This window comes from Falco naumanni, chromosome 6, assembly GCF_017639655.2.
Source record: "Falco naumanni isolate bFalNau1 chromosome 6, bFalNau1.pat, whole genome shotgun sequence".
NCBI lineage: Eukaryota > Metazoa > Chordata > Aves > Falconiformes > Falconidae > Falco > Falco naumanni.
Window position 1 is genome coordinate 49,688,534 of NC_054059.1, and position 12,210 is coordinate 49,700,743.

The 12,210-nt window shown below is 41.7% G+C and overlaps 1 protein-coding gene across 3 annotated transcripts in view; it reads right to left on the reverse strand.

Annotated features, from left to right (window-relative positions):
* Window positions 1–12,210, reverse strand: part of PHACTR2 (phosphatase and actin regulator 2) — a 141,028-nt gene that overhangs the window by 10,735 nt on the left and 118,083 nt on the right. For all 3 annotated transcript variants that reach the window (XM_040598044.1, XM_040598046.1, XM_040598045.1), the window contains 4 exons: window positions 10,739–10,895; window positions 8,403–8,458; window positions 2,069–2,130; window positions 883–1,020 (listed from right to left, as the gene is read on the reverse strand). In XM_040598044.1, coding sequence (XP_040453978.1) covers window positions 883–1,020; window positions 2,069–2,130; window positions 8,403–8,458; window positions 10,739–10,895 — 413 coding nt within the window. The remainder of the gene's footprint in view (window positions 1–882; window positions 1,021–2,068; window positions 2,131–8,402; window positions 8,459–10,738; window positions 10,896–12,210) is intronic.

Sequence of the window (12,210 nt, forward strand, 5' to 3'; positions counted from 1 at the left end):
GACTAGAACCAACATCTACGAACACTTCTGAATACATTTTTAATGCCTCCACCTTGACTTGAGATTCTCCTTTGTCAGGTGAGCTGGCATTAATATTAAAATAGAAGCTGAAATAAAATCAGTTCTTCACAGGCATTAGCTAAAAGACAGTGGGTTCTTGCACATATCACTTTTCACACCAAGCACATCTCATAGAATTGCCGTAAAAGTTGGTTCAGACCCAGTGCTAAAAGGGCCAGCACTTTTTGATATATAAATCCTACCTACAGCTTTCCTTTTTTGAAGTGGCATAGGAGGGAAATGGAAGAGCATTTTATGGTAATCTTTGACCAATCTGTTTTTTAAAAAAGAATCACAGAATATTTATCTTTTGTAATTAGGCAGAGGACCTACAAACTGCAGCATGCTGGGGGGAACCTTCCCAAGAAGGTGTGCTGCACACACACGGTCAGCTCCTGCACTGACGGTTGTGGCCAAGGGCCCTCAGGAGGATGGAGCATCTGCTACATTTTTTCACTTGAATGAGTTGCAAAAGTAACTCTCGTGGCAGTGACGCAGGCTTCTGCCTCAGAAACCTTGCCCGAATTCCACAGGTCATGGCTATCTTTGCTAACAGTGTGTACCTGGCTCAGCAAGGCTTAAAAATTTTTAAAATGCATGGAGTTCGGGCCTGAACTGCTGTAATGGAGGTGGCACATATGCTCTTAATAGGCACCTGAGTGGGTTTCCTTAGCTGCAGGCAGTACATGCACAGTAGTACCATGACAACCTCACTGCCTCCAGCAGATGTCATTCATGATGCCGGCATCAAAGAGAATGAAAACCAGAGGAAAGCCCCCCGAAGTGACAGATACAAGCATTATCTTATCATCTACATTTTACCTTGTCTGCGGGAGTTAACCTGGCCCAAGGCTTGTCAGCACGACGGTCATAATCTGGAGAATCCGTGACCTCCACATACTCATTAAATCGAAGGATTCTTCTTGCTTGAAGTTCAGCCACTGTAGGCCTCAGGCTGAGCTGTAAGTGGAAGGCAGAAAATAGTACGTTTAATAAGATGAAATAAAAGAAAATAAAAGCCGAGGGTATGATGTAATCTCAAGAGAACTTTAATGGTATTTCTAAATAGGGTCACATTCAGGTGTCTAAAAAAAGGCACCATCCTGGGAGCGCTGCATGGGAATGGGGAAGCAGCACAACCTAATTTCTTAAGTTATAAAAATAGTCTTTGTCGGGCAGGTCACAGAGAATCGTGACAGTTATCCCTGGAATATTAATTGTGACTTTGCAACTGTCACACCGTTTACCCCACCAGGCAGTAGGTCCATTTGCATTAACAACTACACAGTCTGCTGTGTTCAACTATAATACTGAAAATCAGCATGATTTGGAGGGCCTACCTAACTAAAAAAAGATATTTTTGAACATCTGGGGGTCGTTATGATGTCAAACTGTTTCAGTCACCTCAAACAATATTCACTTCAATTAACTAAGGATGATCATACTAAGGAAACTGTATTTTTGCAAAGAAGGGCAGACTAGGGATATATAAGAAGACTCTCCCCATCCTCTCCCAGAACAAGATCCCAAAGTCAGGGCAGCAGATCCATAACAGCTTTATTTCCAAGGACAATGAGCGCAGTCCCACCTGCAGCAGCCAAGACCACTGATGTGGCTGGAAGAACCGTGAAGGGATTTCTTAGGGCCCACAGCACTTTGCTGCCTTCTCCACTGCCCTAGGGAAGAGTGGATCTGCAGGAGTGGCTGCCCTTGAACATACATGACAGCAGTAGTCACACTCACAGAGGAAACGTGTCATTTCTCTCCCCTGCTTAAATGGACACACATTAAGCATGGCCAGACTCCATATGTTTTTCCCGATACAGGAAACTGGATGGAACGGAGTTTCCTCCAAGACAGACTTGGCTTGTACTGCTTTTTAAACAGATTTCTAATTTGGGGGCATGACTGATGGACCTTTGCAGTAATGTATATAAACTGATTTTTAGAATCTTACAAAAAGTAATCCTATGTACACAAATACACAACAGAAAAAACACATCATCACCTTTCTACTGAGTCTACGTTTAATTTCTCTTTTGGCTTCCTGTTCCTCTTCTTCATTCTTCTCTGTTTTCAGAAGAGATAAAAAGGAGTGAATATTTAAGTATTATAATTGCACATACTGTATTTCTCTTGGTTGAAAGCTTCAGGACTTCTAAATCCTGGCTCATGTTTCCTCATATTCCTGGGTGACAAAGCATGTGTTGCCTGCTTTTTGGATTTAGTGTGCTCTCATTTCTTTTCCCTGCCCTCATTTCCCCCAATTCTGTAAACATCTCAGGTCACCACTGCGGGTCAGGAACACAGCAAAGAGGTGTCTGTCGGTTCCTTTCTGTGCAACTGTAAACAAAAAGTACCCTGAAAGAGCTGCCTAATTACTTGTTCTATCATTAAAATTACTGTTGCTTTTACTTCTAACATGGTGCCTATTGACTCTAGAGTAAAAGTCTAATTATTCACAAGGGTCAGGAAAAAAGTTTGCTCTGAGCATCTAAGTCAGCTGAGTGTCCTCTACTGCTACAGGACACAATGAATCGATGACAATTTATTTCACTGTTATTCATTAGTGCAAATTGGTTTTGTTACTTTAATTTTTTTTTTTTTTCTGATTTTCTGATGTCAGCATATGATTCAGCACTCAAGTTCTCTTGGCTAAGGGCCACCAGCTAGGCCAAATGAACGAGTACAAGCAGAAAATTACACGCATTCTTTGAATGTATTCAGGTGTGAGACTGAAATGTGCTTTTAACAAATTCCTGTGCTAACCAAACTTGATTTCTTGATTGCCAGTGAAAACCACACTTACGAAAGCATGTTCATACGGACTCAGCATTTTTTTTAATTGATGGACATTTTAAAGACTATTATCTGCCCTTTCAGTCCACCTCTGATGGCTATATGCAAAGTTAACTCTGTTGTGGCTGAAATATCCCACCTAGCGATACCCGTAAAATTCTGATGCTGTTTTATTCATGATTAGGGGTTATGGACTCCACATTGCAGTTCAAGGCTAACTATAAATTTAAAGGACTTAATCTGTCTATTGTGGATGCAGCCAACCTGTATAGATGAAAAGGCAGTTTTAAATCCTAGTGTAGTCCTGTTTGCCCTGTCTGCTGCGGCCAGCCTGCTGTGTCAGTACAGGCAACCTGGCTGCAGAGGAGTTTCTGTATCATGACTGACACACTGGAAGCAACACTATGATAGGACACCTTGTGGTACTTGCAGAATTCCTTTGCTAAGTCAAAGGCTCTCATGTAAGAAGAATATAAGGGAAAGCAGAAGAGGAACAGATTATCAGAAAGAAAAAGAAGAAAGTTACAGTAGGAGAAAGGCAATGCCAGCCCAAGACCTGCTCTGTGAGAAGAGTCCAACACCAATCCCAGGTTTCCATCAGCAAGATGCAATTGAACAGGCTTGCTGCAAGGATTAGGTTGCTTGTGTTGATGGTAATTTTACTGAGATACTGAAATGTGAATGTAATTTGTTGTTTATTAATAGCTTTTCTCTGAAATGCTGAAAAAATGGGTGGCCTGTTTCCATAGAGGAACTGTCAATTGACTAAAATTGAAGAAGGGAGAGTTAAAGATTAACCTACATTTTAAATTTTTTTATTAATCTATCAATAAACAAGTGGGTATATTTAAGGACTTAAGACTTTAAATGAGAACTCTTTTTTATAACATCTTCACCTAACAAAACTGAAAGCTCTCTAGCTGTTTTAGGACAGGTAAATCATCTGTAGGCTTTTGTTTAAACATACTGTCTTTGCAATCAGTAGACAGAGTAACTGAGGTAATTAACACGAACTGTTAATTTGGGGTTCCATTCACCTGGGAATCATTTGACATAAAAAAATGTATCCCTTCATGAACTGAGTTGCTCAGGTCCTACCTCAGAAATTCTCCAGTAGCAGACACAGCAGAAAAAAACATGCAGCTGGATATACACATCACTGTAACGCCTCTTCCTTAATTTAGTTTGTAAAATACATTCTGCATTATTTGTATCTTGACATTTCTTAGCTATGTAAGCCACTGCTGTCTCCTAGGAAGCAGCAATAAGATGCCTTACGTAAGAAATAGGGACCCACACTGCCTGATGCATACCTTAAGAAAAAGCTACCAACAGCATGGCCACCTGAAATACTGTTTTTCTGTATTTTGAGGGAGGATAAAATGAAAGAGTTGATCTGGACATTCAGGAAGGTTGAAGGTTAGCTGCCTATGCCAAACTGTGAAGCTACCTCCCTGTGAGTAGCAGAGGACTGCACAAAGGGATGCCTGAACATGGGAAACTACCTAGAAATGGGAGATGAGCAAGGCCGTCATAGCTGCTAGGCAGAGGATTCAGGCAGGTCGTGGAGCAGGCTGTTGAGGAAAGCTGGAAGCCCACCTTTTGGAGGACAACTCTGACAGGAGGCACCAGGAGCTCCCTTCACTCCTGGACAAAGGATGAGGGGATTGACCCCATGAGGAACAGTCTTCTGCATGACGGGTCAGGGGGCACGACATGTTTTATACATTCAAGTCCGTTTACTTCTTAGGAATAGAACTCAAGAGCTAAAGGAAAGGGACTGAAATCTGGTGGCTGCTGCTAATATACTGAATCGGCTGTCTGGCACATGGCCCTCTGACTGCGGCACTGACTCGTACCTGCAGCACCTATCCCTGTCTCCAGCCTGCCGGGCAGAGCGCTGCTTTAAACCCAGTGCTACAAAAATACTGCCCTGATACAAACTCCTACCAACAGTAAAACCTACAGTATATTTTTGGTCTTTTAAGGTAAAAAGTTTTGAAAGTTGCTGTAATGAGTTAAGAAGATGTGTGGTGCTAAAAATAATGGGTCTGGTGCTCCTGCTTCCTTCAGGTGTTGTGGAAAATTCCAGCCAGAGGGTCAAGTTTTGGCTACAGGTATGAACTGACTCACTTGCCCGAACAGGAACACATCAACGCATAGGAACACACTTCTGACTGCCTTCCACCTTAAAAGCAGATCTAATCTGTGTGATGTGGAGAAAGAAAATATAAACACAGCATTCCCAGCTGCAAGTCCCCTCCTGAAATGTCCTGCTGCTGTTGTAGTGGAAAGGACCAGCCCAGCGAGCACCCTTTGCTTGCAGGAGTCTCCAGTTAGTTCCCAGCAAAACTATGGTTTCCCTCCTTCCCGGCCTGCAGCTCCTAGGAGGTCAGACTGGGTTTGACTCTTGACTGAAACAATTTTGTTTAGCCTCATTTATTATGGCCTTTGAGTTTAAACAACCCACCAGTCGAAGCTGAAAAAGCAAACTCTCCCAGAATCTATACATTATTGCTCCTGCAACTTCTGCCGCATTAAATCTGGTCACCTTCTGTTCTGTGGGATATTTGTTTCATAGCAGAAGGAGAAAAGAGAGAAATTGTTCTGCCTGAGGACTGCCCCATTCTTGACCAGAGAGTAGTCCCGGGGCATAAAACTGAACTTTCCATTGTGTCCCTATGGGATTAGCTATGTTTAGACTTCTCTGTGGGCTTGCTAGGGAAAGAGAAAGAAAAGACAAACAAAGTGCTTGCCTTTTGCAGTGCTCTGGAATGCACAAAGCGGTTTCTCTTTCCTAGTGTTACAAGCAAAGATAACCATTAATATTCCTTAACTAGCATCAAGAGCTAAAACCCATCTTCTACAAAGCCAGTGCTGGCAGGCATGCAGGTGCACAGCACAAAAAGTTCACTGTCCCTTACAAATACAGGAAAAAAATACAGTTATCTTAATTCAAAATTCTTGGAGGAATAAAAAGGTTTTTTTGCCATAATGCAATGCTATAGTACTAGTGGCTCAAAGACAGTACACAAGAAACCTGTCTTTATTAAAAACACAGGGTTTTATCTATTCCTTCAAGTGGACTCTTGAGTTATCGTAACTTTGTTTTAGTGTGTGAAGACTCAGAAGCTGGGATAGTTTTATCCAAATTGTTTTTATAGAAATCCGCCTGCAACATCTTGTGATCATACTCAGTCACAGGATTTTCAGTAACTGGTTTATCTGGAAATATTGTCTAAACAAAACTTCTTGTAAGACAGATTTCCTTGCTAACTGGAAATACAGAAAAGGAAAAACCACAGACTTTTTCTGAACCTCTTAAAAGATTTGGGCTGAACTTAACTCTCAAGTAAACATTTAGACCTTTACCACTTAATGTAACCTCAAAGGCTGATAAATATTACTCAAAACAATACCTTCCCCTAGCTGCAGTTTACATCTGTGCAGTAATATAATCCCTTCTCCCCATCTACTGCTTAAAAATAGGAGGAAGGAAGCTTTATGAAAGAAATCACAGCCTATTCACAAAAGCTGCCTACAACAACAAAGGCATTTAAGAGATGTAAACAATTTCAAATGATCCATAGGAAGGGAATGTCAAAATTTTGATAAATAATATGACTGCCTTAGAGCTGAGGGAGAACTTGCACCCTGAAAGGGCTCTGAGTCAGACTGTCACCACAAACCCTGGCTTGCTTTGGTTTTTACAGATCACTGTCACTGTGAAATATTTTATATCTCAGCGATGAGCAAAAAAGCAGTTTTGACCTCTCCATGTGCTCGCCAATGACTCTGATTTTTTTGTGATTTATAATGCTGCTTCCCAGCCTTTGTATTTTGCTCTCCCTTGCTGCTTTAAGACAGCCCCTGGCAGCAGCAGGGGAGGATGGCGGGAGGCATTGAGTGCAAAGCCTGGTACTTGTCCAAAAGCTTAAAGTAAACAACCTGAAACAGGAGGAGAAATCTACTAACTGCTTTCCAGTCTTGAGCTACTTATTGCAAAAACAGTGACTGGAATAAACAATGGCAAAAGGGATATTAAAGACATCACAGGTTCGCTGCTAGGTTAGTTATCTCAAGATGAGTGAGACAGAGAAGGTAGTAAGGAAGCCCAGATGGTGCTCCCAGCTCAGTGGCCATATCCTGGCCCACCAGAAATGTTTTGGAATTACCTTTCTCACATAGTCCAACATGAGTGGTTTGTCATACAAAAAAAGTTCGTATTTCAGATTTTATCTTTATTTATCTACACAATCTATAAATCCAGAAATTACAGTCTTAGAAAGTCTATTCACATTATGTGTTGGACAGGAATCCCCTGGCCCCTCTCCTGTGCACCATAATGCATGAACTGTAGCTTCCCTTGTCAGTGAGACATGGCACGATCTGCTTTTGAGAGCTTGGACAAGTAGGTTTTTATTAGCATGGATGGTTGCCTGAAAGGCAGCCATTGCTGTGTCTCCCTGATTTGCTGGCCTGGGCAGATGACAGACTGACCAGTCTATGGCCTTTGTCATTGTAAATTCTCTTTTCTTTCCTTCTGTTAGGATGTAGCGCACCAGGGTTGTACAGATGAACTCCAACTTTTCTGAATGATTGATGGGAATAATAGCATTATACCTGCTCTTTCATCAATGTGGAAAGTTCTTACACTTTACAAAGACATGAGCTTTTTTGATCTGTTGCTGTATGTAAAAGACTTGCATGTGCATTTTATTTATTTTTTCTACTTAAGCATCAGCTACCCTTGCAGAATTAACAGAAGGCTAGATGGAGCTGGGCATGGCAAATGTTACAGTATGTGTTTAGATAACATCCATATCATGGAAAGATTCATAAAGGAAGATAAACAATGCCTGTTCTGAAATGTTTGCCAGCCTCAGAACAAAACCAACAGAAGTAAATGAGAGAATAGGTATAGAGGGTAAACATCCAATGTACTTCATTCCTTTGCCCCTGATTATTTGAGTCATAGACTGAAATTTTTCAGCAGGGATACTAAGGAAGGATTTAATCAACAGGGAGATATTCAGTGAGATTGTTTCATGCAGTTTTCAGTACAGAAGACATTTATGTGAGAAGTGGATAGGAAGACCAGCATGCTGAAGTAGGCAGCACATACCTATTCATTTTCCCTGAACACTTCACCTTTCCTCTTTCTACTCCTTACAGCCTCTGCCCTTTTATCCCACCTCTGCCTTCTTACTGATATTCCCTCCTCCTCCTCCTCCTCAGAAAAATTAGGCAAAAGTTCAGCCAGCCTAGAACTACTTCTTAGGGGTGCCTAAGTCAATCCTGCTCTTTGGGACCAGCTTCAAGAAGTGGGATTGTGATAAGCAAAATTCAGCATATTGTATATATGCAATTTTCACAGCTATTACTACAGGTTAGTATGTAAATCTAGTCTTGACACATTATTTTCTATAATTTTTCCCCAGTTATGGATCTAACACTGGAGCAACAACAATAGGCTTCCTTACGAATCCAACATATGTTCACTTTCTAAGTAAATACTAGCTGAAACCTAATAAAATACTTACGCTTCAGGATATTTCTTTGCTCTAGCTCTTCAGTCGTAGGCCTCTGGCTAAGTCTCCTGTGAGAACAAAGGAAAAGTGACTGATTTGAAACCAGCTCCAAATAATACATTATTATTTGTAATATATAAATATATTTAAATATTATTTATTTTTATATATAATTTATTATCTATATAATTTATTATTATATATATAAATATATATAATAAATATAATGTATTATTTGTAATACAGCTTAAAAGGTGTTTCTCATATAGCCGCGCTATTCTTCACCAGCAGAGGTATTCAACAACACAGGTACTTTCCAGTTATAACTGTGCATGTAACCTCAGTACCAAGTGGACATTTGTTTTAAAAGATGTGCTACTGCCACTTGAACTCATAAATAACTAATACTTCCATAATAGTACAGAAATTTTATGAACACATTTTAATTCCTTGTTTGCAGGTATAATTTTATGAAAGAATTCAGAAACCTTTCGTGTTTCCAGGCACCATCGTTATGGTAACTTGTGCAATTATAAGATTATTCTCAGATATTCTGAATGCAAATCCTATTCATTTTTCTTAAACAACTACATAAGCTGGGTGTTCCTCGCTGATTTGTACATACAATGCAAATGGAAGCTTTAATTGGAACTTAATTTGATTTAGCTACCTATATATAGCAATCGCCATTAAAAACCCTCAAACAATGAAGATATTAATTTTCTGGTTTGTACAGTGGAGAACATGGTTGATGTTGTCTCTACTTTTATTGAACAATTCACTTGTTCACTTGAGAAATGGAGCAACAAAAATTTCAGCAGTAAAATTCACTTTGCAAATTTGTTAAAGATTGACGCCTCTCTGTCCAGCGAACCTCACACAGTTCACTATGGATTATCTTCAGCCTCATGAAACCCGTCCAATTCGAACCAAGCTTGGGCTTTCAGATTCGGTGGGGAGGGCCAGCAGGTTTACCACAGGTGCCCAGCTCTGCTGTGGGAAGCCCCAGGCTGGGACCTGACCTGACCCCAACCGAGCTGTGAGAACAGCATCAGACCTCGATGCTGCCAAGTGCCAACCACCACAACAGGAATTTTTAAGGAACTGGCGTCCAACTTGGTTGTGATTTCAGGCACGAGCACAGCCCTGACATGCATGGACCTTGTCTTCTGCCCCCAAAGCAGAGCTGTGCAGGGAGCGTGCCAGCTTCCCGGCAGAGCCAGCAACGTCCCTGCGCAAGGAGCTCAGGGCAGGAACCGGAGCGGCTTCTGCAGTTCAAGCCCCTGAGGAAGAACCAACAAGCAGGATGTGATCACTGGAGCTTGGATTTGCTCAGGAAAGTGGTGATAACAACCACACCACTTTATTAGCAGAAGAAAAATGACCCCTGGGCCCTACACAATAGATGTGCCACTCTCACAGGTTAGAAGATGAAATAAACGACTTACAGCCAGCCACCCAGTTCACAGAGCAACTCGGCTCGTGTTCCCAGTGCTGATGCAGGGTGGCCGTACTCTGTACTGGAGCAGTACCAGCTGGACTACCCAACATAGGGGAATCTCCAACAAACACAGGACATTCTCCAAATCTGCCTGGACAACATTTCTGAGCACAAGAGAAACAAGGACAGGTCTGGGAAGATCCAGACATGTTGTAGTCTATTCAGAGATCATGCAAGCCAACATTAACATTTATGAGGATTTTTTAAAAAAAGCTTGTAAAAACACAAATGAAAATTAGGTTTTTTAATGCGATGTTCCCAAGTCCAGAAAGAGAAAGTAACACTTATGCCACAGCAGTTGAACAGCATGAGAAAGACATGCCTCAGAGCTGGGCACAGTAAAACACTAAACACTGACCTACGAAGTCAGCCTCCCTCTGCTTCTTTTGCTGCAAACAGCACATGAATAATAAAGGAGTTAGCAGGAGGAGGATGGGGAGGGCCAGAAGGCATGACCATGCACAGGCATGCTCTGTGTGTCAGGAACTATTACTCTGTCTGAGATGGGTATATACAAGTGCAAGTCCTTGCTAATTAATTTGAGAAAAAACTTGAAACATGGCACTAATTATACGGAGTCACTCTTATCCTCTTCCTTTTTTTTTTTTTTTTAAGAAAAACCAAACAACCCCAAACCCCAGAAGCTCTGATTTGTTTCTTGCAGAATAAAAATGCATTACTGACATTTTAAAAGTTTTGTGAGAAATAAAAATACTGATTTTCCAGACAGTTGTACCACAAAGATCCTGCACCGCTTATTGAGCTGCATTGACAGGTGAACCCAGTGTTCTTGATTTTCTTCCTCCACCTCCGCCCAGTGAAACCACATTTACCCTGTGACTGGTACCTCACTAGCTTTGTTCCAATCTGATGTCTGATTTCCTGCCTCTCCTCTTCAGATGTACGCTGCAAGATGTTTTTGTCTTCTAATTCTTTCTTAGATGGTCTGTTGCCAAGTTTGATAGCAAGAGTATCCCTACGACGAATTTTACTTGCCAAAGAGCCTGAGGAAAGGAGGAGGAGGGTAGGTTTAGTTCATTCATGCTTAGGTTACCGATACAAACTGTCGAGTAAGACCTTCAATAGCTTCCCAAAAGCAGCCTTATTCCCACATCCAGGAGAGGAATTTTAATTAATATCAAAAGAAAAATAGTTTTAGCTCACTTCACAACAATAAAAAGCTGAAAGGCTTGGATGAAAAAGCTACCAGCCAAATTGATAAGAGTTTTAAAAACATCACTTGTCATCTGCAAAGTGCTTGGATAAAAATGACAAATCTACACTTAAGTGCCTTTGAAGTCTGACACATTACATGGCGTTTTATATATCTACTTAGTATATTTAGCAACCTGCCGCTCTTTTTCTTCAGCCTTAAATGGTTTAGTCTCATTCTGTCATAATTTCCCTCATTCTTTCATTTTTTTTTTCAATGAAGTACCACTCAGTTCTTGTATAGTGCTTTTCATCTTTTAAGTGATTTGTAAATTAAAACAAAAAATACAGGTCAGAAAAGTGCTCTGAGTGCTTGTAACATAACCTGGGCAGCTACCCCCAGGCACTGAAGCAATCTGCTCATCCACAGAACAGACACAGTAGGGACAAAGGCCAAGCAATTCTGTCAGCGTTAGCTTCAGCCAGCTGTGGAAGGAAGGAAGGGTATTTTTCATTGCCTTCAGTCCTTCCCGTCTCTTGATATGCTGACAGAGGCGGCTACATACGTCCTAGGCTGGCAGATTTTCACCACGTAAGGCAGTTTGGTTAGAACAAAGGCTCCCAGCTCACTTCTCATAAGACACCGTTCTGCTGTCTGAACACATGAATTTTTGGTTGCTACCACTTTGGATTGTGTTCACACCAAATGCAGAACTGCAGATGACTTCAGCCTCTCGAGCTATCCGGCACTTCACTTTCTGCTGCGCCAGCGGCCAAGGACAAAAAAACCCCAACACACTCATTTTCCCTCACCCCCCTTCACTACACAGCACTTTCACGTTCAGGCCTTCACTAAGCACAGCGAAGTGCCTCCTCCTGATCAGCTGCCAGCAAGGTCCCCAAGCCATGGTTCGATGGTCATTTTATTCTGACATAAGGTCACCCTGCAGATGGCAGAGGCCGCGTTGCCCTCCCCTCCACCCCTGACGGCCTGCTGGTGCCACCTCCTCTGTGCCAGCAAAGCTGTGGCCTCTGCATGAGCTGGCTAGGGGGCCTGATTCTATTGCAAATCAGCTCAACAATGGGCACCGCTGCAAAAATAATCATGAGCGTTGACTTAAAGGGAGAATGAACAGTTGGGAGCAGGGATCAGGCAGAAGACAGGCA